Below are 23,007 nucleotides of genomic sequence, written 5' to 3' on the forward strand. Positions count from 1 at the left end.
GTTGCAATGACAGCAACCTCTCACGGCCCGCGCGCATCATCGCGCCATCATGGCCACTGTCCTTGTTCTTTCTTATATCACTTTGATCGCCTCATTTACGCGACTCGGGCATGCTATCTCCGACAAAGCAGCTTCTTGCGCTGCTGCCAAAGTCGAGCTCCAAGTCGCGACAGGACGCAGCGACGCCAGTGCAAGCAACCTCTCAGCGATGCTCGCGCGCGAAGACTACCTCTGTTCTTGATCATGATGCTAACACATGTTCGTACCACCAGGTCATCGTCGCGCTCAGCAATCTGCAAGGCGGCCTCACCCATGTCCAGAACGGCCTCAATGACCTCCTGCGCGCCTACATGCAACACACGGCCTCGATCCTCGCCGGCGAAGATGGCGACCTCGACAAGCTCCAGATTCCTACCACCATCGCTGCGACTGCTAGCGCCGCCATGGAAGCTGCAACGACCGCTGCCAATGGCGTGACGCAGGTCATCAACACCGTGAACCCCGTTGGCACTGCTGCTACCGATGGCAAGAGCAAGAAGCGCAAGCGTGAGAAGAAGGAGAAGGATCCAAATGCCCCCAAGAAGCCGCTCACGGCTGCCTTCTTGTATCATCAGCATGCGCGGCCCGTTGTGAGGTCGGATCTCGAAGCTGCGCTGGCTCCCGGTCAAACCCTTGAGAAGAACGCGGTTCAGATCGAAGTAAACAAAAGGTGGAACGAACTCCCCGAAGAGGAGAAGGAGGTGGGTTGTTTTCGTATCACTAGATTCAATTGTCGCCGACTAATACAACACAGCAATGGAAAGCGTCTTACCGCAACTCGATGGAGGAGTACAAAGTCGAGCTAGCCGACTACCTTGCCAAAAATGGCGCGAAAGTTGCCGACATCCACGAGGACGAAGAAGCCTCCGACGAGGCCGAAATCGAAGTAGACGTAGGCGCTATTGACAGCGACGCCTCCTCTGAGGACGAAGAGGAAGCGCCGCCCGTCACAAAAGCCCCTTCTCCCCCCGCAAAGACACCCCGCAAGCGCCAGAAGACCACCCAAACGCCCGCTGTAAACGGAGCCTCCCTTCCCGTCCACATCGCGCCAGCTACAAGCAGTGCTACCCCCGTTCCCCTTCCCTCGTCTCGTACCGCTACCCAAGTCCCCCCTCCCACGTCAAGTGCCGTCGCCGAGACACCAGCTAAAAAGGACAACAAGAAGAAGAGAGCAGCACCTCAACCCATCGCTCCCGCACCTGCTGCTGCTGCCGCCGCCGCCTCCTCACAACACGAGCCTAGCCCCGAAGAAAGCGGCGGGGGCAAGAAGAAGGGCAAGAGTAACCGCAGCACGCGGAACGCCGAGGTTGAAGGTGACAAGGAGAACGCGGTCCAGGAGAGGACAGCTGCTGGGAAAAAGGAGAAGCGTGATCGCAGTAGTAAGAGGAAGAGTGAGGCTGCTTCTACCTAAGCACTGTCCCACCTCCCTAAGAATGATTTCGAGACGCTGCGGAGCTTGGGCTGATTATGAATGGCCCAAGTGACTGTGTACAGGGATGCGAATGAGCGTTAACGGTACGGCGTAGGTGGTATCGGGCAGACGGTTAGATTTCACACACCGGTGCCTTGTCCGCTCGATGTGAGAGACACGAACAGGAGGATCGAACAGGTCGAGACTCGAAGATGATGCGGCTTCAAAATTCAATTTTCCTCGACTGGTGTACAGGTTGCTTTACGTGGGAGAAAACCAGATGAACTTGTGTTCGTGTACGAGGGGCGGGGTTTTTGCTTCATCCGGGATGGACTGGACAGGACGGTGAGGGCTTTTTCGACTTATTCCTTTTGCCTCTCCTTTTTCACGTCTTTGTAAGCTCCCGTCAGATGTATATTGTAGCTCTCTATCTCTTTCTGTGGTCTAAAATCGTGTGTTAGCACAAAGCATACCATGTGGGATTGCTCAAATGATGAAAAGGTTCGCTTATTGAATAGTACCTTCAAAGATATTTTGTCCTTTTCATGTCAAACAAAAAGCCTAGAAGATATGCGCCTGGTAATGTAGAGAGATAGCCAGCCAAACTGTGACTACGCGCCCATAGCTTCCACAGCATCCTCAAACTGATCCCCCTCACTCTCACTCGCTTCACACGCCACCACAACGCCCTGCCATTTAGCAACAGCCTCCTTCTCCCCATCCACAGCCCTGCCCACTGCACCACGCACAACCCCTTCACTACCACTAATGCCCTCCAACATACGCTCCCCACATCTCATCCTATGAGCACGCACTCCATTCAAATACTCGAGCGTCAGCCGCGCACACTCCTCCTTGGCCTTCTTCTTGCCAAAGATGTTGCGCACCTCGCCTATAGGACCCTCGTGCGGTCCGCCGTTGCGGAAGAAGCACGACACGGTGTGGAATTCTTTATCGACGGGGTGGGGGTTGAAGCACCATTCTGGTGTGGAAAGGGAGAGTGTGACGGCAAGGTGGGCTACTTGCTGGGCGTAGGAGACGTTGTTGGCTATGGAAGTTGACGCTGTGGATGTGGTGCTTAGTTTCCTAGTTTCAGCAGACGGTGTCGAGGTGGAGATGGTGGCGGACTCGGTGAGCGCAGGCTGGGCCTTCTTCTTTTTGATGCCGCCAACAGAAGTGGAGTCTTCGGGCCACTGGCCTTGGGCTTGGAAGTACGCGACGGCATGACGGGCGGCCTCTTGCCTAGCTGCCTTCTTGGAAGAGTGCAGCGAGTCGAGGGAGCCGAAGGGGTTGGCGTGACCATCGATGGTGACGAGGCAGGCAAAACGGGAACCGGCACGATAATCGGTGTAAGTTGGCTGTGGGGAAGAAAGTGAGCGTTGGAATTCTGCCCGCTACATTAGCAATCAATCACACTAGAGCTCGTGAGAGTAGCGTTTGTTTAACGAACCCAAAAGTTGGCCAAGGTAGTTTGGACCTGGCTCCTTGACTTTCTTCTCCTGCTGTGGCACCGGCCCATCAGCACCCGTTTGCTTCTTCCCCTTCTCCGCCTTCGTGATTCTACCCCGTTCCTCCATCTCTTCAAGCACCTCCAAAGCCCGCTTGCACAACGCCTCTTTAGCTTCCTGTTTGCTGTTGAACTTCCTCTCCTCACATAAACCCTGCAGCTCCTCAACATCAATGCCAGGAAAGCTGACCTCGACAGTCCATCCGGACTCACTTCCACCTCCATAAGTGAAAACAGGCTGGGGGATACCAAGCGCTTGATACTTCTCATGCAAAATGATAGTATGCTTCGAAGAGCGGGCACCAACCGCAACTGGCATCAACGGGGCAACATTCTCGTCAGCCATAACCTTCTTAGAACGGGGCAAGACATGTTTAGCGGCGTTGGCTGCTTCGCGAGCGAGGATTTGAGCGTCGTGCTCAGCCTTGTGGGCGCTCAGGAAATCGTCGAGCTTGTAGACGCCATGATCGGATATATCGACGGCGGCATGTGATGAAGGAAGTGTATCCTGTTGCGACGGGTAATCGATTTCCATGTTTGTTTTGGTAACCTTCTCTTTTGCTTGCAGCCAATTGCCTCGACTCTCAGTCTTAGCAGGAATAAAATTCGCAGCTGGAATGGAAGTAGGAGGAGACGAACAAGGCAAGATTAAGTATCTTCGTGAGTCGTCTGCTGTCGTGCTCATGGTAACCTCGAGACAAGTGCCACGGTTTGTGATCAGGTGGTGGTAGAGTGGAGGTAGCGTTTGGGTGGGGTTAGCTTGCATGTGATTGCGCGACAGCGCGTTTGCTGTTACAGGGCTTTGCGGTGAGATGCGGCATTGAAGCCTAGCAAATACTTCAGTAAAGCGAATGCGTCAATTCCTTGCGTAAGAAAGTTGTGTGAGTGATGATAGCAAGTGTGATGTTTGTCTGTAGTTTGGAATATGCTTCGTTGCTACCCAGGTAGGCAATTGACAGCCTTGCTCCTTCCGTCATGAACCAACTATACACCAACATTCTCTCACCAAGGGTAACCACTTACGAAGCACCCAACTCAAGCACGTCAGTGCTTCTATCTTGTCTCAAGCCTCTCGTTTCACCTATTTCTGTGTTTGGTGGCTGGCTGGAGCGCAAGGAGCGCCCTTAGAGCGGGCGTCTGTCAAGCACATGGCCGCCCGACGCCACTACCGAGATCCTTCACAGCTCTTGTCCATGAGGGTTGTAAACATTGACAACGCACAAGAACTAGCCAAGCTGCCTGTACGACAATGGTTGAATCTCATTATCATTACTAAATTCGACACTTAAGATGACTATCATCTTCATCATACAGAGCAAACATACATTTGTGACATCATAAACCGCCTCATCGCCATCAGCCCTTGGACACCAATTTCCGGACGCCGACCGGGAAAGCTAGTAACCCCTAGCCCTTTGATCCCTCTCAATCAAATCTAACACCCCTAGCCCCAAGCCCAAACCCACTCCATGTCCCTTCTCCCCCCTACAGTCTACAACACCTACTGCACCGCCCCCAGTATCCTCATGGAATGGGCTCTGCAAGTTCCACAGCCCTGGATTGACGTTTACATGCGAGTCGTGTAGGCCATGCGCAACTAGATTCTCTGCATGGTTCGCGGACTGGTACGCATCATGTCCTGGTAGTATTTCGTGACCTCGAGATGCTTGACCATGGCTTTCATGTCCCAGATACGAATGATATTGCTCCGCGGCATTCTCCAGGCTCGAAATAAGGTTTACGTGATGCCAGTTTGGTTTTGTCGAGTAGCAAGCTAGATCGGAGGGATCTTGCATGCCACGGTTCACGGTGACCAACTCATTGTTGGCATTAACAGCAAGCCCCAAGCCCGCAAGACCGTCCCCTTCAAGCCCCGCAAGCGCATGCAGGCCTTCCAACCCATTTCCCTGGCTCGCAAAGCTATCATATGCCGCAAGATTGATAGCCGGTTCAAAGGCCCCGGTTATGGTAATGTGGCCACCGTTGAAGTCGAAGTCATTGTCATGGGCATATGTGGTCACATTGTCCTGGCTGTGCGATAGTGAAAGGCTTTGTTGGGAGTAGTCGGTGGCGGATGCGGTGGTAGGTGCTGAAGCAGAGTGGTGCTCGAGGTCTGGGTGCATAGACGCGAGTATGTCAAGAGATAGTTGAGGTGGACCATGAGCATGGTGAGGCTGGACGGCATATGATGGGTATGCTGCATGTGGATGCTGGAAATCCAAGGGCAGTTGTGAGACCGGATGATATAGCGTGGCTTCCTCAGGAGCGGAGTTTGAGCATTCCTCTACTTCTTCGTGGCCGCCCTCCATATCTTCCATGGTTGCACCCATATGGTCCTCCTCTTTAATCCACTTCTGCTCCGCAGCGATAGCATGGCAATTACCGAAGCTCGCTGTTCGCCAAGTCATACTGCCCACTTCGGCAGAGCTTCGTGTCTGCGTAAATCTCCAGAGAATAGTCAGCACGCATTGTGCCTTGCCTGTTCCCCGTTCTATACCGTAGACATCTTGTGTAGCTGTCAACCGAAGCAATGACCTGCTCACACAGTTTTCGTCTTTATGTCTTAGACTTTGATACCTCAGCATGCGGTTGACCCAAAATCTAGAGCCGAAGGCGATCCGTAAACAACCACTGGAGCCATGCGGGTCAGGCATATAGTCGCAAGGCGTGCGGTGCTCCTTCAAATCATGGGCATTAGGACCGTCGAACTGAGGATCAGGCGCGATGTCGCCGCTGTCGTAGAACCGTGTTGTGCATTCCAGAGACTCGAAGGGCGAAAGATCACACTGCGATTGTAGATTGAATGTGATGGAGAGGTTGGCATTTGGTCTTGCCTCGGTCATAATCTTGATCGAAGCATCGCAGACCAGCACCTTCCGATCCTTCTTCGTCCAATCATCAGTTTGAGATCGAAGAAAACCAAACTCAGGGTACTGTCGGTGCCATGACACCGTATCTGTAACATTCAGATCGCCGAGTCTCCCATCAGACAGAAGTTGTGTGAAGTGGTGCACTGGCTGGTCGTCATCCTCAACAAGCATAGTGAAGTCTGTAACTGCATAAGGCGATGTTGAAGCCTCGCCATTCAAACCTTCACCTAGGGAGAGATTCGGCAGCGCACCGAATTGCGGCCAAAATTGTGGTGTGGAGGCGTTGTAATCATATTTGGAGGCGGAAACTGCAGTTTGTGGATGGTGGCGGCCACGAACATGCGCCAGGTGATATGCCTGAGAGGATTCGCTCCCGCGGTGGCGCTTCTTGTCGTCTTCTTTTGTAGCCATGTGGACGAGCACTATCGTGTGGTCAGCCTAGTCCCGGCAGCCCCCCCTAGCATATCCCTTCTAGAAAACAGCGCCAATAGCAGCGTCATAAACCGCATGTCCCCTTTCAGGGGCTTTTTCCAATCACACTGCGCCTCGAATTCTAACACTTGATCGATGCATGCTAGAGCGGGTTCGACTTGGTGTGGAGGCATCTAAATGATGGATGCAAGAACGGGTGGTGCTAGAGTACCCGAAGGGGGGTATGCGAAACATCAGTACATACCAGCAGGCTGATCCCGAAGATGCTGCTTGAGCACTTGGAGGTGACTTGACACTTGCTTGCGGCATCGCGTGATCCCAGTGTCCCTACGAATCGAGTCTTGGATCAGTTCGTTTCGTCCTCGTAGGGCGCCGTCGAGCAAGTACTTCTTCCGGCCCATCGGGGGCCATCGAATCAGTGCTGCATTATACCGTCAGTGCATGTGCTTCGATCTGAAAGTAAAATTTGAGATGAGAGCGAACGCGGTGGTGAAGTGGCGGTAGAGACTCACCTCTCCAGAACGCATGCTCCAGGAATTCAGGCCAAACACTCTTCTCTTTCTCGTCTTTTGCCCCTCTACGCTCTGCTGCCCTCTTCTCGGCTGCTTCTCTAGCAATGAACTCCGCTGGTGTCAGCACGGGCTGCTTTTCTCTATACTTCTGGTACTTGTCGGATCGTTGGAGCATCTTGTATAACCGCTCAAGCTCATATCTGATTTGTTTCTCCGATCGCTCGACTCCAAACCCCGCAAGTCCGATGTGTTGCGCATGAACATTGCCAGTGAAGTAGCTTCCTGCCGCAGCAGCACGCCGTGCGTAAGCATTTTCTGTTGGACTAGGACTGCATGAGAGCTTTAGTGGCGGTGTATTAGTGGTGTTGTATTCGTGTGGCCGATTAGCAGACCTCTCCTGAAGGACGCCTCGATGTTGTGATGATATAGCCTCATCCAGTGTATTATCCGAAGCTTGAACATCGGTCGGTAGTACGCATGATTGTTGGTGTTGGAGTTCCATAGCGGGCTGAGGTATGCAATGAAAGCTTACAAAAGGAATGATAAGGGTAAGAATGAGGGGTGAGGCTGAAATGGAACGAGCGTTAGGGCAGTTGGAGCAATGAGTGACTGAGGATTGTGATGAACGAGCAAGCAGAGAATGTATCGAGGTGGGTGGCAAAGGTAAAGGTATGCAGACATTTTGCAATGATATAAGATATGGTCCAGATGACCGACCCTCAGGCAGGAGGCCCACTTGGCAGACAGACACGAGTTGCCGTCCTCCCAGGGCAGACCGACTGTTGGGTACGATACGGTACCCGCTATACTGAAAATGGCAGGGGGATCAGTCAACAGGGTAACATGGTGATTACCATGAAATTAGGATAACACGCTTCCTGCTACCGTCGTCGTCGCTAACAGATCGCCATTTCGCTTGTTGTCCAAGTAATTACATCGTTCGCAATTCCATCGCCTGCTGGAATGATAAATATTGCGTGGTTAGCGGAGGGAGCAAGGGCATAGAGGCGACTGCCGTCTGATCAACCGTCATCTGATTGGACGTGTGCGAGGGAGCAGCGGTACGGAATGCTCTGAGCAAGAATGAACGTCAGTGATTGTCGACAACAAACTACGTGAGTCAAGTCTGTATGATCGACAAACGTCTCGTTTGTGGCTGCCTTACTCCCCATGTTTTAGAGTAATCTGAAACGCGGTGTGGTGGCCATGCCCATTGATTCAGTCCACTGTAGGCGTATCCTGTCGGGGCTTAGAGAGCGGTGACCTAGATATAGCGTTCATGTGCCAGGGCGTCATAGCGCTACTACATTCAGTATACCGTGCCGAAGGGCGGGCCGCGCTTCCTTAGTCAGAAAAGCAAGGGAGGGCGTCAAGGACGACACAGCTTGATGGTGTCGCGCCCAGTTCAAGTTTTAATCCTACCAGAACACGCTCGCGCTCGCGCTTATTCGTCTAGGTCGTCGGTGCCTGCAACGTTAAATTTTTTGCGGCCACCTGCTGTGAGGCGTTGAAGGGCAACCTTGTTCGCCTGTGCCCCCACCTTCTGCTGCATCTTCTCCAGTTCTTTCTCAGGGTCATCTGATTCGGTTTCAGCAAACGCAAGAACAAGACGTCGACCCAACAAATGGGTATTCTTTAACGCATTCATGGCGTTCACGGCGTCGCGTTTTGTGGTGAACTCAGCGAAACCAAAACCACGCGAGGACGAATCAAACTTCTTGGGCACCCTGACGGACCGAAGTTGGCCGTAAGGGGTGAACAACGCGCGAACGTCCTTTTTCTGCAACCTGGATTAGCACGCGCTTTGTTAGAGTAATAAAAGGGACTCACGCTCGCTTCGAAGGGCAAGTTCTTGATGATGATCTTTGTGCTTGCCGCCTTCTTTGCCGCATCGTCCTTGCGACGCTCCTCGGCTGCATCTGCACCCTTGTGTGAACCTTTGATCTGCAGCTTGTGCCCCTCAAGATCGTGTCCGTCCATGGTTTGCAAGGCTGCGGATGCCGTTTCAGGACTGTTAAACTCGACAAAGCCAAAGCCCATCGATAGCACGCCTCGTTTCGGGTCGACCTTCGTCTTGACCTTTGCACTTCGGAACCCGGAAAGAGGTTTGAAGGCCTCAGTAAGACGTTCCGTTGTAGTGGTGAAGTTGAGGTTTCGAACGTATAGCGTGGCTGCGTTCGTTGCCTCTGGTTCTGCAGCGTCTTCGAGGAGATCTGTTGCGGATAGCTTCGCCCCAGGTTTGTCCTGAGATGCGGCCTGTGGAACATGGGCAATTAAGCCTTCCTTGAACAGATCTTTGGGGGCCTTCTCCAAATATAGGATGGAGTCCTTCATCTTCCGATATGACAAAGACGTGAATGCAGTCTTCGCTTGCGCGGCGTTGGAGAACTCTACAATTGCAGTCATGCCTGTTGGTGGCATCAGAAACTTGGAGACAGTGCCATGCTCCTCAAACATATTGCGTAACTCATCCGGTGTCACACCATGGGGCACATTCTTCACCAGAATGGCGAGGTCGCCCTTGGCGCTTCTTTGAAAGGCCTCCAAGTCCACACCGTGTTGAGTGAAGTAAGATTTGGTCTCTTGGATAATGTGCGTCTCAGCATGAGCCTGCTTGACCGCTGCATCTGATGACGTGGGGTCGAGCAGTTCGGCTTTGCTGATACCCATGCGATTAGCAACAGTGGACATGACTGCGTCGGCCTAGAAAATAGGTTAGTGATGAGATTAACGTAGTCCTGTCATGCTTTACGTACGTTGAGATATAGCGAATTCCAGTTGAAGGTAGCCTTGACGGCATCTTGTTTCCGTCTGATCTCCTTCTGTTTTTTGAGTGGCAATTTCGAAATCTCGAAATCGTCGAGCTTTGTGTCCTTTTTTGCTTTAGCGGAGATGATGTGGAGAAGGCGGCCCTGGAAGATGGTATTGTCATTGTCGAGGTACGCTTCGACTGCTTGTGTGGGATCTTGGAACTGCACGAAAGCGAAGCCTTTGCCTTTACCATCGATCTTTTTCAGCGGTACATGGACCTATCGCAGTTAGCATTCGTTCTCTGAATAACCACAATCTATATTGAGGGGATTTGCCACTATCAGATAAGAAAGACATCTACTAAAATACTTTCACAAGTCAACCTCATATGCCGAGGCATCAGTTGTCCCTATCTTGACGTTCATCATTGCGTGGGCAGTCTCAGAAAAAAGAAAATGCTAGGACTTACTTCCTCGAGAGCTCCGTGTTTTGAGAACTGTTCCCGGAGCTCGTCTTCAGTGACTTCGAAGTGCAGATTTCGCAAATAGAGGCGTCCCGTTTCGCGAATTCTATCTTCTTCCTCGTCTGATGGTGCAGCATCATCATTATCAACAACAACAACAACAACAGGTGCCTCGGCCGGTTGTTCTGGCTCAGCTTGTTCATGGGTAACTTGCGGCGATGCGTGCTCAACAGCCCTGGGTTGTGAAATTGGTCCAATGGCCAATGGTACTCGGGCTGATGACTCTGTGTCATCCTCGACCAGCTCCAAAACTCTGTTGGTTCTAGACCGCAACCAGTCCGCATCAGAAACAGGCCCTTGCTCAGCTGTAGGCACATCCTGCACGTCTTCCATTGCCTCACCAGTATCGGCAGCTTCTTGTTCGATGTTTGCTGTGGAGTCGCCCTTGGGCATGGGCTCCTCGTCTACCAGTGGTTTTGTAGGCTCCGATGCCGTCTTTGCTTTCTTAGCAATGACTTGGTACTCGTTATCACTCTCGTCTTCTGGCACAGCAACAGCTTGCACAGTCTCCTCGGCAGAGGCTCCTGTGTCAACGCCGCCTTGCGAATCACCATTGGTCCATATGTTGGTCTTGGAGGGCGGCTGGTACACGTCGAGGAACTCCTTCAGCTTCGGGTCTTGCTCGACCTCGTCGCGTTTCCGCTTCAAGTCGTTCTCTTGCCGTGGTGGTATGTATTCGTCGGTTCTCGGTGCGCTCTTCTCAGCCTTCTGCTGTCGTCTTGACTTGGGAAGCTCCTTGTCGGCGATCTGCAAAAGTATCAGCCCCGCCTATCGTTATTGTCATGGTTCTGCACTCCACTCACCGGACGCGCAATTTCCGCGTAGATCTTGGTCAGCTTGATGAAGGATTTGTTGAAGTATTTGACGGCCTTTGCAGCGTCTTCGGACGTCTTGTAGCCGACGTAGCCTATGCGGCGATGCGGGAAGAACTTGACGTCTGTGACGGGGAACTTGGCGAAATGCTTGCGCACGTCGTCCTCGGTGAACTTTAGTGGTAGCCCGCGTACAAATATACGCGACGAGTCCATGGCTGCGTCCCGGCCTCTAAGCAGTGGCGCAAGAAAAAGGAAAAGCAGCCGTTATGTTGGTGAAGGTTGATGTGCACATATAAAAATTTCGTCCTACAGCCGTTCCGCGCTAGCACACGCTAGCGCCGAGGCCGCTCGGTGCCACCTGCGGTCTTCTGGCCGCGGGTTCCTCAAACACTCACGCAAGCCGACAACAAAGACGCACCCTTCTTGTCCACTTGACCGCTACAAGATCACCGTGTGCTTACAAAAGTCGCCATCTCTACTAGTCGAACGCTCTCAATAATCAGTCCGGCACCATGGCAAGCGAGAAGTCAGATACGCATAAGCAAGAAGGTATTCCCCCCTATGTTTATACTGCTATCTGTGCCTGCAGCCCGAGCTAACATCTTGTGTAGCTCAGATCAAGTCGGCAGACATGGTATTTACTTACTGCTATTCTCTGCTATTCTCTGTCTAACCGTCCACTAGAGCGAGGAGATGCAAAATGAAGCCATCGAAGTTGGTAAGTTTCTCCGATGCCCAGTGCGGCTGACTGAAACACTAACAGCCCGTAGCACAGCAGGCGATGGAACAGTTCACCATCGAGAAGGTGGGTCCTGCCTATCTGCATCACCCGTTTCCAAGGTGACCTACGAGGACTCGTGCTAACGTTTCATTCCAAGGACATTGCTCAATTCATCAAGAAAGAGGTGAGATTGTCCCCAATTCCCACTCTTCAAAGCGCACACTAACTTCAGCACAGTTCGACAGCCGGAAGGGCGCCACATGGCACTGCATCGTGGGTAGAAACTTTGGAAGCTTCGTCACTCATGGTCCGTTCCTACTCGCTATGCTTGCTTGCCGACTGCTTGCTAATGTCCTACAGAGACCAAGCACTTCATCTACTTCTATCTCGGCCACTGCGCCATCCTGCTCTTCAAGACGCAGTAGGCGGATGTGACTGGATGGAGGTACCCTCAGCCTCCTAGACTTTGTTTGCGTTTCTTTTCAAAGCAATGCCTGAACGTTCGAACCGCGGTTCTCATGTCAGCATAGGTTTTAGAGAGGCTTATCTTTCAACATGCAATGTTGCCAGTCCGGCTGCTCTCGATCTCGCTACATGCTCGATTTCGTTGATTTCGCAGAGGAGTCGGGGTACCTGTAGTTTTACTCATGATGAGGCTGCGAGGTCTTGATCATAACGACTGTTACGAGTCTCCTTTCCACAAAACTGGCTTTGGAGGCTATTCGATATACCATAATGAAGCGTTTGTGCTACTACTCGATCACCGCGACACGTTGACATCACTCCTATTATTGGTCCTACATTTTCCCATCCATACTTAAAGACCAAGTGACCGTGAAGCGTTGCAAAATCTACATATACCACAGCCACTAGCCCGATGGAGCTTGCCAAGTGTGGCTGATGTTGATGACGCAGCTTCCTCGGCGCCAATACCAATGCCATGAACGCCACGCTTGCCGCAACATTGCCTCTTTACTATCGCAGATACCCTCTTTTAGTACTATCAAACCTCTCTACTTCTCCTACGCGACCAATACTTATAATCGCCAACTCGGATAGACGCCACCCAGCTATTGAGCAAGCTTTCCTTACTCGGCCAGCCAGCAGCACGCGCATCACTCCACCGCGAGACGTTTACACAACAACAGCCGGCAAGTTTCGTGCAAACAAAGCGCACCGATTCCGCAACCATGTTCTTCTTTTTTACTTGCGGAACACACAGTACGTATAGTTCATCCAAGCACAGTAAAGATAAACTAGCCTGGCTAACCACGCTCTCCAAACTAGCCTTTTCATCGAAGCTCACCGGCGCAGAACACGTAACAGTCCAATGCCAAAACTGCGGTAACTTCTCTGGCAGAGTGATGAAAAGATGGTATGTCTCTCCACCACAAAAACCCCCACAAGTAAACGAAGCTGACCAACGCACAGGGAATGGTTCACATTCTGTTTCGTCCCCATCATCCCCTTCTCGCTCAAACCCTACAAGGAAGTCGGTTGCCACATTTGCAATTTCTGGCAGGACATCAAGTACCGGCCAGATGTGCAGCAGCAAATCGGCGGCGCTGGCGGTGCACAAGGCCAGGGTCAGGAAGGTCAGGCTGTTATGATGCATGGAGGACAGCAGGGACAGGGAGGACAATCGGGGAATTACCCACCGCCAGCGGGGGTGCCACAGTATAAGTAGACTGAGGGGGGAGGGAAGGGGTTGTTAAGATGAGCAGAGGGGGAAGGGCTTGGAAATGATTCGACGCCACCGTTAGATCGAGCGTGGAGGGGTGATTATGTTGGGTCTCTTAGGAGACCCATAAATTGTTTACTAGCTATGTGGGTTCAGCTCTTTCGTACTTTCTTTACACGATATGATTTCCTAATTTGCATTGGCATATATCGGCGTTTAGGCGCCCTATCAGATACCAGACGGAATTCGAATGACTTGAATCTCTATATTATTCACGTCTATGTATTGCTATCACCGACCTTCATGCTACCAGACGAAGAATATAATTACTGAGCTGTGCTCACGTGTAGACCAATACTACCTCGGTACACTATTCCAAAAGACGCTCTACTTCCTAACCCAATACGTCTCGCATCTTCTTCAGCAGCTACTATTACTAAAGCGTTCCATAGCCACTATTCCAGAACAACTGCAGCGACAACCGAACCCTGGGTCGTCAAAGGTACAAGACCAAACCCATTTCCAAAGTCACTTAATCACCTCTCAACCTCGGCACAACCTCCACCGGTACTGCGTCAACCTCCATCAGCCCACCTTTCTCCTTCTTGCTGAGTGGACTTTTGTCCCTGTCTCCACCCAACGTACCCCGCCTTTTCCTCTTAATCGTCGGCTCGAATTCGTTCGCCGAAGGATTCAGCATCGTGCTTCCACTAATGTTGGAATGCGCCATTGTTCCTCCTAATGCATGCGCAAGTTCAGGTCCCATGCCAGTCGTATCCATCTGCTGATCGAAGCTGCCGAGCTCGTCACCTAGAGCGCTGAAGAGATGGCGCTCAAGACGGTCTGTGCTGTCGATACTTGACATGCCGGGCTTGTGCATGGACTTGAATGGGGAGCGCTTAGTGGAGCCATGTGCTGCATCTGTGCCCAGATTCGGATCGATGGCGTCAAGGTCAATGATTTCAACCCGCGCGGGTACTCTAGATGTATTGTGTGCCGCCTTTTTGTCCTCCTTCGCAATAGGCTTTGGGGTGGCATCAGGGTCGCCATCCATGCTTGTGAGTAGGCTCTGATCATGGCGAACCCCTTGATCTGATAGCCTGGGTGAGTTGAATGCTAAGCCTTCCTTCCTGCTCTTCACATGGCCCATAGCTGGCGGGGGAGGTAGTGCTACACTGCGTTCAAAACGAGACAAGCTGGAAAACACTGGAGAGGAATCTCTTATCGAAACATTACAGCTGGTAGACGGCAGCCTCTGAGCGAAGGGGTTCGGCGTTGGAACACGGTTAGCTTGTGGATATGGTGCTGGCAAAAGTGACTGTGAGAAAGGACAGTTCTCTTTGCTACTAGAGATAGGAGGTGGATTCAACATGGGCGGCTTATCCGGTGATGTCGCATTTGAAGCGTTTCGTAGAGCATTGTTGAAGTCGTTATACGACGAAGTACGGGCCATGGCCGCTGAAGAGGGACGGTTCGCAAGAGGAATAGGCCCCATTTTTGGTGGATAATAAGTGTGAGCAGTAGGTGGACGTCCAGTATGATCATGGCGCTGACCTTCAAAGCCGACAGGCAGCTCTCGCTCTCTCCTTGGTGAACTGATGACCTCGCTGAGCTGCCCGAGCTGATCGTTTCGAAGCGTTACGATGAGTTGTCTCTCTTTATCTTTCCTTGATTGGTGATTATCCCATCGTGTAGTAGTTGGCACGGAATTTGACCAAGGGAGGCCAAGTTTTGAAGGGTGCGAAGATGTATACATATAATCGGACATGACCGTGTCGCCAATCGAATTGGATGCAGTCCGCTTCGTAGACCAAGTGTCCATGCTGGCGTCGTCACCATCAGCGCTGATAGCGGCAAGAGAGCCATCCCATATGCTGGCACCACCGCTGCCTCTGATACCGACGGGTGGCTTAGCAAAATTCGAGATGGGTGGTAAGTGTGAGTGAGGTCTGCGGCGCGGCTCTATGTTCTGTGGTCTGGCAAACGATGATCCCGAATTACGTGTCTTTGGAGCCCGTGGAAACGTTGGGGAAGTCTGAGAGGGCAGCGTGGCTCGATTGTGAGTGTTTGGGAAGTACAGCGGGTTGCGTATTGGCCATGAGATACCAGCTTGTTCAAGAACGTCTACTTCTTGTCAAAACGGAGCAACTACCTTTCGGTTTATGCGCGCGTACCTTTAGGAGCATGTTGTAATGAAAAGCAGACAATGTCATGTGAAGCTCCAAGGCTGACCTCCCCAGGGCTAGTTGTCTTGTTAATCAATTGCTCTGACAGCTTGATCCTGATCCGTCCATTTGGGTCGCGGGCATCCCATGAGCTTTGTAAGAGAGTCTGTTGGTGGAAGGCTGGGAACTCGAGACACGGCTGTCGCTGGCTCGAAGACTGCTCGAAAGAAGAAAGTATTTGCTTCTCGTGCGCTTTGCCCTTTTCAGCTTTGTCCAAGGCACGATAGTAAGACGGGTGATACATACCAATTTCCTGGGGCCATTTTGACGCTACTTCAAAGATGTCACGGCTATTCTGGATCAGCATATCATGCTAAAGCTCCCCAAGATCTGGGGTTCGGCTCACAAGACTCTAGCTCCGTCAACAACCACCTGGACAGTGTATACAACCTTCTGGTTGGCCTTCCGTCGTGATTCGATGAGTGCTGAAGGTTTGGCTATTGTAGCCCATGAGTGTATAGAGATGCGGAAGGGTGTTGTTGGTGGAAGCGAGCTGATGTAGCATGTTAGAGTGGGCAGTTGGCGTCCATCTGTGCGCGAGGATATGTTAGTCAAACTCCTTGTGGTACAATTGAAAGGATAATAGGGCGAGTGAAACGTATGTTTTGCTGACATTCATCTGAAGAGACGTAGCAGGCCGTCTTAAACTCCTGTATGGGAATGTGAGAGTCCTTTGGGAACAGGATCACGTCCCAGTCGTCGTAGCGCATGGCAGGCGTGCAACTGCTGCTGTTACAATCCAAAAGTGCAACAAGCAACTGGCAGTCGTCGGGAGACGATAGGGTGGGGAAGAGAAGAGAGGGTTTGTTTGCGGGAAGAAAAGGCCGAGGGTGGTGCTTGTACTTTACCTCGAGGAAGGCACGGCTGCTAGTTCCGCGGCGCGTCATGTTCAAATCGAAAACACTGTATGACAATCACTTTTCTAGACTTGGCAGGATGCCAGTTACTTCAAGAGCGCAAAGAAATGTAAGGAGAGGGCATATTGAACAGAATAGCATCCAATAATAGACCACATCGATCAAGACAACAATTAGCCGACCACCTGCTCTACCCATCCTAATGTTCTCTTCTTTCCCGAAGAGAAAGTTGAGGAGGCGCAAAATCAGGAAGCTCAAATTACCCATATCAATGTTCAGTCGGAATCCTTGCGTGGAGATGCCGATTGCGCCTTGTACACCTTTCAATGCCTTTTCCTACATGTTTCTCGCCAGACGCCGCGCTAAAAGCTGAAGATGCCATCCTGCAAGAACGTATACTGCTGCTGTGGTCGAATGAAAATCCAACACCGTGCCGAAGCAAGCCTCACTGAACTCAGCGTTGTGTGAGGCACCGACGGGGAAAATGGCGATTACGGCAGCTGTTGCGAGAAGAGGCTGTTGTCCTGGGACCCGTTGGCGCCAGGACTCATAAGGCCACTTGAGCGAGGAGAGATGAGCCCGAGGCTACTGAGAGTGCTGAGACCATTCGGGCCGCCGTTCTGAATGCCCACGAGGCTATTCGCGTGGTACGGGGGTTCTGTAGGCTGCGCCTGGAGAGGAAAAGCACTGTAATATCGTGATTAGCGCACGCTTACTCTCCCTCTCCCTCTCTCTTTCACACACACACAGCATGACTGTGATAGAACATTGAACCGCGACAAACCCGCCAGCAGACACGAACTCTCTGGATCAAAAAAAGAAAGGATAAAATGATCACAGCAGACAAGACAAAAACCAGGTTAGACGAATCAAGTACGCACGCAAATAAAGACGCAAAGAATAGAAAGACTCGTGTGATTGGAAAGATAGCCAATCTCGCTCGTAGACCCACACTCTCGTCAAAAGAAAGGCACCTGAAGAAAGCAGCATCCGACCCATGCATGACTAGCTACATGCCCCAATGCTCCCTAAAAGAAGAGTAGCTAGCTCCGAAAGAAAACCCGCGGGCAGAAAGATGACCTGTTATACAAAGACTCCCTTCTAAGGCCTTCCAGCAAAATTGGTGTCGTCAGATGGAACTCGAGAACTTTTGTAGAACCGCCCAGGTATAGAAAGGAACCAAAACGCTCGAGAGTCGTTATGACGAGTCATGAAAGGGTGTCATTGCAGTAAGCCAACGGGATGAACCATGGATGAAGCGCCGTGCAAGCAATACAGAGAGAAAGAATGTGCTTACTGCTTCATTGTCAGCACTGTTCATGTGTGTGGAATGGAAGCGATGCTCCTACCTTCATGGGAGCAAACCCGCCGCCGCCGCCGTAGGGGTGTTGCGGGGGCATGCCCATACCCGGACCGTAAACCGGCGGGGGAGGTGCCGGGCGGTAAGGGGTGCCAGCAGGGCCAGAATTGTTCTGCGAGCGACCCCAGCTAAGGCGAACACGCGAGTTACCGATCGGGTAACCTTGCATCTGGTTGATGGCCATCTCTGCGGCATGACGCTGCACGAACTGGACGAAGCCGCATCCCTTGCCGGGGGGGATCTTGACGTAGGTGATCTCACCAAAGCCCTGGAAGAAGGAGCGAAGCTCATCCTCGGTGACATAGCCAGACAGGCCGCCAACGAAAACAGTCGTGTTGTTGGGGTCGGTGAACTGGTTCATGGGCTGGGGAGCACCGTAGTAGCCCATGGGAGGAGCGCCCATGGAGTACATGCCCATGCCAGGGCCGCCACCTTGTTGGGGCATGCCCATAGCGCCGGGTCCGCCTGGGCCACCGCTCTTGTTCTTGGGGGTAGCGGTGGAGATGCGCATAGGGCGGTTACCGCAGTAGACACCTTGCATCTCAGTAAGGGCCTTTTGCTGGTCTTCCTCGCTGGCGAATCGCACGAAACCGTAGCCGCGCGACATTCCGCTGATGGGGTCGGACATGATCTTGGCGGACTTGGTGGACGGGTAGCGGTTCTGGAAGAGCTGTACAAGGACAAACTCGGTGACTTCGGGACCCAGATCGCCGACGAAGATGCTATACTCGGGGCCGCGCTCATCGCGGCTACTCTGTGCATTAGCCCCATGTACGTAGTAGGTACAAGGTATCTACCGGGGGAATCACTCACCTCCGGTCAGCAAGACCACCACCAGAGGCCCAGTTGAGCTTGAAGGGACGGTTCGAGTTTGGGATCAATTGGCCGTTGAGAGAGAGAGCCTTGGCAGCAGCATCAGCGCTGGCGAAATCAACGAAGCAATATCCAGCATTGCTGCTATTCTGTAGTTAGCCTGGAGACTTTTGTCGTTTGTGATTCGCCCGCTTACCCGGAGAACTTGTCGCGAATCATCTTGACGTTGACCGTCTCGCCCATGTTGTACCAAATGCTGCGCACGAAATTCTCGTCGATCCAGGGCTCGAGTTCGCCCATCCTATGCGCGGTTAGCCTCCATGGCCATTGGAAATAGTGCGGCCTTGTCGGCGCGCATGCGCGTTGATGCAGACTCGATGCAGGTGCGATGCGCAAACTAACTAGGAAGCAAGCCAGTGTAAACTCACCAGAGAGTCGTCTTGCCGGCGCCTTGGCCTTGGCCCTGGCCATCGGCACCCGCGCTGTCTGGCGGACCCATGCTGCCCTGGGGCGGGAAGCCGTTGCCAGAGGTATCCATCTGCTGGCCGAGGTCGGGCTGCGGGGTCTGGTTGTTCTGCTCGCCCGTAGGCTGGCCCTGGAACTGGTCGTAGTTTTGGAAGGACATGATGTCCAAGTAGATGAGACGGGGTAGTGATTGGTTGAACTGCTTGGGGGTTTGGGGAGGGGGTAAGGGTGTCGCGCTCTAATTATAGTAGAGAATCGAAGAGTGGTGTTTATATCGTCTGTGGGGCGCAAGCAATTGTTAGCGTTGGAGAATTGGCGCACAATGGGGTCAGGCAGCGAGCGAGAGGTGAGGGCGCGCGGAAAGCCCCAAGGCTGCACTTACCGCTTGGACCGAGACTGCCAGTCTACTGCAGGTGAAGGGTTGGCGGCGAAGGCGCGTAGTGCACACACACACAGAGAGAGTACAGGCGCAAAGACGGGCGAGCTGTGGAGCAAGCCTTGGGACAGCGAAGGAGATAGGCCGGGAAAGCTGCGACAGTAACTCCGGGATGCGCTCGAAGGACTTGGGCGGGTGGGGGGAAGTGCGTGTGTGTGGACACGGAGGAGAGTGAACGAGTGGCCGTGAGGAAGGTCAGAATCTATGCGCGGGCGGCGTCAGTAAGGTCTTACTGCGAAGGGATCACATGCGCGGGTGTAGCACGGGGCCCCACGACAGACAGGCGAGGGTGACACCAGGGCAGCAGCAGCAGCAGCAGCAGCAGCAGCAGCAGCAGTAGCAGCGGCAGCAGTACTAGTAGTAGCGAGCGAGAGGGCGCCGTGGTGATAATATCATGGCAGACAAACCTCAGCGCGCGTTACAGACGTCCGTGCAGGGGAGGGGGGGGGGGGGGAGGAAGACGTCAGCGGGCAAAGCAGTCAATTTTTGCTACCACGACAGCGCGATGGAGGGCAAATTGCGGCTGCACAATCTGGCATGAAAAATGTGCGTCACCCGCAGCGTGCACTCGTTTGTGCAGCGGGTGGGCGGGCGGGCGCCAAGACGAGATGAAAATTGCGAGGAGAGCATACGCACCGAAAGAGGTCAAGGACAGCAGCAGCGGAGACGGGATCCAACACCACAACGCAAAGGGAATACCGGAGAGGAGCAACGCCGCAGGGGAAGACGAGCGGTGTGCAGCTGAAAGTGTGCGGTAGGGAGGAAGGGTGGGTGGGGTAGGGAGAGAGAGAGCGTCGAGCGTAAGTAGTCGAGGAAGGATGATGTGAAGACACGGCCCTTTGAAGAAGAAGAAGGCTGCAGCCGAACCAATCCGCCCATTCCGCCCAATTCGCTGGTCATGTGTGGCGGAGGCGGCGGCGTCGCTCGGTAGCGATGCTCCAGGGTAGGTAGGTGGACCAGCACTACCACCACCACCACCAGGGCAGCAGCACCAGCCAGCCCTGGGCCAGAGAGAGAGAGAGCAGGCCAGCCGAACCTGGGGAGGGGGAGGGGGAGGGGGGCTGAAATCAAGCTTTTGGAGATCTTCGATACATCGATTTATCTCTCCTTTGTGACTGGCTCGTCACACCCTCGCCTCTGCTTTTCACGAACCAGGCTGCCACGCTCGCCTGCAGATTGGGTTGCTTGCTGCTCTCGAACGCTGCTGGCTGATGAAGAAAGCGGCGCGCTGCACCAGCTGCCCACGACGCGTTATTCATCAGACCCACCCCACCAGAGTCCGCCCGTTGTGCAAACCAACCATGACTCTTGCATGCATGCTTGCTTTTGCCGTTACATCTTGTCCCTCTAGCTTGTTATTATTTTGGTTTTATTACTCTTGTTCTCATTTCTGGTGTGGGCCCATTTGTGCGCGAAATTGGGCCGCACCCACCCCCGCCCGTGTCGAATCAGATGGCTCTGCGACACGCATCACCCAACACAGGTAGAATAGTTCACACGCCCATCGCCCAGCACAGGTATAGTAAAATAGTCGGTCAATGGAGAGAGAGATAATCACATACGACCGTTGCACAACCCTGGTGGAGCCGTGATGGGACCGTGATGGGAAAGAAATCGAGCCTGCTTCTTCTTCTTCGCTGTCACTTCTTGCAGCCTACCATATGTAACATCTTGTCAATGATAGGGGGGAGGCATCACTCTTTGGTAGCGTCATGTCTGGCTCACTCGCTCGTAAACGCCCCATGTCTTCAGATTTGCAAAAGTCGTGGTAGGTATCCTCGTAAACAAACACACTGGGCGCCCTCATCCTTGGTCATCAAGCCTCCGCTGGGATGCCGCTCGCAGTCTGCGCCTCTGCAAACGAGTCTCGCCCCTCTGCAAAAACCTTGTCAAAGTCGTACTCGAACCACCGAATGTCCGGGTTCAGCCCAGCAAACTTCCACTCGCCCTCGACCTTCTTATACCAGTGCGTGTTGAAGCTGTGGGCATGGCCCTTGACCGCGACCTTTGTGCGGCTCTCGTCCGTGTACCGCTGGTGCGGCACCCGCAGTTGGTGGTAGCCCACCATCTCGTCCTCGGCCGTCTTCTCCCACCGTGTGCCGCCGATAAAGTGCTGCGTCATGAGGAGGGGGTTGCCCAGCACCGCGGGGTCAGAGGCCATGGCCACAAACTCATCCGCGGGCATGGCCTCCCACATCTTGCCCAGGAAGGACCGGTAGTCGATTTTCAGGCTTGGGGCAATGCATTTGCCGAGACGCTCCCAGTCCTGCGCCCGTGTGAGCAAGCGGTAGACGACAGGGACCACGACCTGGCGAGACGACCCACCTTGCTATCGTAGCTGTCGGCCCACTCGTAGCATGCTGACTGGCAACCCATTACATCTGCCTCGCTGTTAGTCATGCCCTCGGGACGGTCCATTAGACGACTCACCATCAAAGGTTGGCTTCCACTTTTGCTGAGACATGGTGATAGTGGTGGTGGTGGTGGTGGATTCGATATAGGCTTCAACGGTGGACCGAGATTGTTCTTGTTGCGGGCCAATCCTGCACTTCTACTCCTCCAATATTCTCGTCCACGGTCTTTATATCCATCATTTCCTTACACAAGGGGCACCCTCTGCAAACACCTCTGCCATCCATGGCGTCGGCTCCCCGCTTCACGGCCTCCGTGCCTACGAGGCTGGCCCGGTGCCGTGTCTCCAGTCGCGACGGGGCCGATGTCATTCTCGGACGCGCAAGCCTCTTTGTTTCAACCTGGCCGATTGACTTTCTCTGCTTGGCTGGTTGCTGAACATGTTTTGTTACAGTATGGTGGTTGTCGCGACGGGAAGGGGAAGGCGCATGGGCCACCCCGGCCACTCCCCATCAACCCCTCTTCCGCAGGCACTCTGCAAACAACCAAAACTCCCCTCTCCACTTGGTAGAGGCTCGCCGTGATGCCTAGAAATGACGTGAATGCAAGCCCGAACAAACGATTGATTGACTGCGCATGCAGTTCCAGCTTAACCGCGTCAGCCGTTCTACAAGAAACAATTCATCATCATTCTTGAGTGAAGGTGGCCATAGAGTGCGAAAGACGCCCAGCTACACGCTCCTCTTCTCCACAGTATCAACTCTGGACATCTGAATTGACAAGAATTATCATCCTCGTCCCACCTTTGACGATGCGCACCAAAAGACATGAGCGTGCAGACCAGGCTGTGTACGAATTCAAGCATCTACCGTCCTATCGTTTTTCATTCGCATCAAATGCGGACAACCTATGGCTTCAACGCTTGCTCACCTGCCCACCTGCCCAGTTCGCATGCAACTAGTCTAGTCGTGAACGAGAGGATTGCAGGTGGGTGTTCCTGAATGGCTTGCAAGCTCATCCTAGTTGCGGCGCGACTTCTCCTTGACACTGACCGGTCCCAAAAGCTACATTTCGTCATCTTAGCCTGTTCACCACTTCGTGGCGCATGCAACCAAGTCAGTTGGGTCAGCCCGTTGGACAGTTGCACACTTCACCTGCAGAACATAAGACCTGCGCCTCTCCCGCCGTTTCTCACCAGATCCGTTCTCCCCAACCATCGCACCATCGATCCTCGTCC

The 23,007-nt window shown here is 53.1% G+C and overlaps 10 protein-coding genes across 10 annotated transcripts; 3 read left to right on the forward strand and 7 right to left on the reverse strand.

Moving 5' to 3' along the window:
• Positions 1 to 110: 110 nt before the first annotated feature.
• On the forward strand, positions 111 to 1,450 carry K460DRAFT_272082 (uncharacterized protein; the record flags this gene model as incomplete). The annotated part of the gene is made up of 2 exons (XM_040927771.1): positions 111 to 740; positions 794 to 1,450. 2 exons carry the CDS (start codon positions 111 to 113, stop codon positions 1,448 to 1,450), a joined length of 1,287 nt encoding a protein of 428 aa, XP_040793862.1.
• Positions 1,451 to 2,061: 611 nt separating this feature from the next.
• Positions 2,062 to 3,492, reverse strand: K460DRAFT_373336 (uncharacterized protein; the record flags this gene model as incomplete). Its single annotated transcript, XM_040934573.1, has 2 exons — positions 2,062 to 2,837; positions 2,901 to 3,492. The coding sequence occupies 2 exons, from the start codon at positions 3,490 to 3,492 to the stop codon at positions 2,062 to 2,064; spliced, it is 1,368 nt and encodes a 455-aa protein (XP_040793863.1).
• An 862-nt stretch (positions 3,493 to 4,354) lies between these two features.
• K460DRAFT_274402 (uncharacterized protein) lies at positions 4,355 to 7,273 on the reverse strand (the record flags this gene model as incomplete). Its single annotated transcript, XM_040927955.1, has 3 exons — positions 4,355 to 6,249; positions 6,504 to 6,680; positions 6,772 to 7,273. The coding sequence occupies 3 exons, from the start codon at positions 7,271 to 7,273 to the stop codon at positions 4,355 to 4,357; spliced, it is 2,574 nt and encodes an 857-aa protein (XP_040793864.1).
• Positions 7,274 to 8,215: 942 nt separating this feature from the next.
• Positions 8,216 to 11,073, reverse strand: K460DRAFT_401327 (RNA-binding domain-containing protein; the record flags this gene model as incomplete). The annotated part of the gene is made up of 5 exons (XM_040936408.1): positions 8,216 to 8,551; positions 8,602 to 9,474; positions 9,528 to 9,800; positions 9,992 to 10,792; positions 10,849 to 11,073. 5 exons carry the CDS (start codon positions 11,071 to 11,073, stop codon positions 8,216 to 8,218), a joined length of 2,508 nt encoding a protein of 835 aa, XP_040793865.1.
• A 183-nt stretch (positions 11,074 to 11,256) lies between these two features.
• Positions 11,257 to 12,370, forward strand: K460DRAFT_303368 (uncharacterized protein). The gene is made up of 7 exons (XM_040929938.1): positions 11,257 to 11,409; positions 11,472 to 11,494; positions 11,545 to 11,578; positions 11,631 to 11,665; positions 11,739 to 11,765; positions 11,819 to 11,888; positions 11,942 to 12,370. Exons 1-7 carry the CDS (start codon positions 11,373 to 11,375, stop codon positions 12,004 to 12,006), a joined length of 291 nt encoding a protein of 96 aa, XP_040793866.1. The 5' UTR covers positions 11,257 to 11,372; the 3' UTR covers positions 12,007 to 12,370.
• Positions 12,072 to 12,647, reverse strand: K460DRAFT_31318 (uncharacterized protein). The gene has a single exon (XM_040930245.1). The coding sequence runs from the start codon at positions 12,521 to 12,523 to the stop codon at positions 12,227 to 12,229; it is 297 nt and encodes a 98-aa protein (XP_040793867.1). The 5' UTR covers positions 12,524 to 12,647; the 3' UTR covers positions 12,072 to 12,226.
• K460DRAFT_303371 (uncharacterized protein) lies at positions 12,528 to 13,629 on the forward strand. Its single transcript, XM_040929939.1, has 3 exons — positions 12,528 to 12,802; positions 12,869 to 12,956; positions 13,013 to 13,629. Exons 1-3 carry the CDS (start codon positions 12,772 to 12,774, stop codon positions 13,266 to 13,268), a joined length of 375 nt encoding a protein of 124 aa, XP_040793868.1. The 5' UTR covers positions 12,528 to 12,771; the 3' UTR covers positions 13,269 to 13,629.
• Positions 13,630 to 13,794: 165 nt separating this feature from the next.
• On the reverse strand, positions 13,795 to 16,197 carry K460DRAFT_329196 (uncharacterized protein; the record flags this gene model as incomplete). The annotated part of the gene is made up of 5 exons (XM_040930735.1): positions 13,795 to 15,389; positions 15,437 to 15,679; positions 15,734 to 15,777; positions 15,834 to 16,017; positions 16,101 to 16,197. The coding sequence occupies 5 exons, from the start codon at positions 16,195 to 16,197 to the stop codon at positions 13,795 to 13,797; spliced, it is 2,163 nt and encodes a 720-aa protein (XP_040793869.1).
• Positions 16,198 to 17,651: 1,454 nt separating this feature from the next.
• K460DRAFT_351245 (RNA-binding domain-containing protein) lies at positions 17,652 to 19,142 on the reverse strand (the record flags this gene model as incomplete). Its single annotated transcript, XM_040931563.1, has 4 exons — positions 17,652 to 18,453; positions 18,518 to 18,658; positions 18,714 to 18,818; positions 18,946 to 19,142. 4 exons carry the CDS (start codon positions 19,140 to 19,142, stop codon positions 17,652 to 17,654), a joined length of 1,245 nt encoding a protein of 414 aa, XP_040793870.1.
• A 1,974-nt stretch (positions 19,143 to 21,116) lies between these two features.
• K460DRAFT_362056 (scytalone dehydratase) lies at positions 21,117 to 22,064 on the reverse strand. Its single transcript, XM_040932571.1, has 3 exons — positions 21,849 to 22,064; positions 21,744 to 21,799; positions 21,117 to 21,684 (listed from the first exon to the last, which is right to left on the reverse strand). Exons 1-3 carry the CDS (start codon positions 21,880 to 21,882, stop codon positions 21,235 to 21,237), a joined length of 540 nt encoding a protein of 179 aa, XP_040793871.1. The 5' UTR covers positions 21,883 to 22,064; the 3' UTR covers positions 21,117 to 21,234.
• Positions 22,065 to 23,007: the final 943 nt, after the last annotated feature.

This window comes from Cucurbitaria berberidis (genome assembly GCF_010015615.1).
Source record: "Cucurbitaria berberidis CBS 394.84 unplaced genomic scaffold K460scaffold_1, whole genome shotgun sequence".
NCBI classification, from domain to species: domain Eukaryota; kingdom Fungi; phylum Ascomycota; class Dothideomycetes; order Pleosporales; family Cucurbitariaceae; genus Cucurbitaria; species Cucurbitaria berberidis.

What these genes read in the sequence shown, in the direction of transcription:
- K460DRAFT_362056 (XM_040932571.1), bottom strand. Translation starts at nt 21,882, where the DNA reads ATGTCTCAGCAAAAGTGGAAGCCAACCTTTGATG. An exon ending in GTGGAAGCCAACCTTTGATG is followed by an intron (nt 21,800 to 21,848) that starts GTGAGTCGTCTA and finishes ACAGCGAGGCAG; the next exon opens with ATGTAATGGGTTGCCAGTCA. An exon ending in CCGACAGCTACGATAGCAAG is followed by an intron (nt 21,685 to 21,743) that starts GTGGGTCGTCTC and finishes ACACGGGCGCAG; the next exon opens with GACTGGGAGCGTCTCGGCAA.
- K460DRAFT_303371 (XM_040929939.1), top strand. Translation starts at nt 12,772, where the DNA reads ATGTTCTTCTTTTTTACTTGCGGAACACACA. An exon ending in TTTTACTTGCGGAACACACA is followed by an intron (nt 12,803 to 12,868) that starts GTACGTATAGTT and finishes TCTCCAAACTAG; the next exon opens with CCTTTTCATCGAAGCTCACC. An exon ending in GGCAGAGTGATGAAAAGATG is followed by an intron (nt 12,957 to 13,012) that starts GTATGTCTCTCC and finishes ACCAACGCACAG; the next exon opens with GGAATGGTTCACATTCTGTT.
- K460DRAFT_31318 (XM_040930245.1), bottom strand. Translation starts at nt 12,523, where the DNA reads ATGGCATTGGTATTGGCGCCGAGGAAGCTGCGTCATCAACATCAGCCA.
- K460DRAFT_303368 (XM_040929938.1), top strand. Translation starts at nt 11,373, where the DNA reads ATGGCAAGCGAGAAGTCAGATACGCATAAGCAAGAAG. An exon ending in AAATGAAGCCATCGAAGTTG is followed by an intron (nt 11,579 to 11,630) that starts GTAAGTTTCTCC and finishes AACAGCCCGTAG; the next exon opens with CACAGCAGGCGATGGAACAG. An exon ending in AACAGTTCACCATCGAGAAG is followed by an intron (nt 11,666 to 11,738) that starts GTGGGTCCTGCC and finishes TTTCATTCCAAG; the next exon opens with GACATTGCTCAATTCATCAA.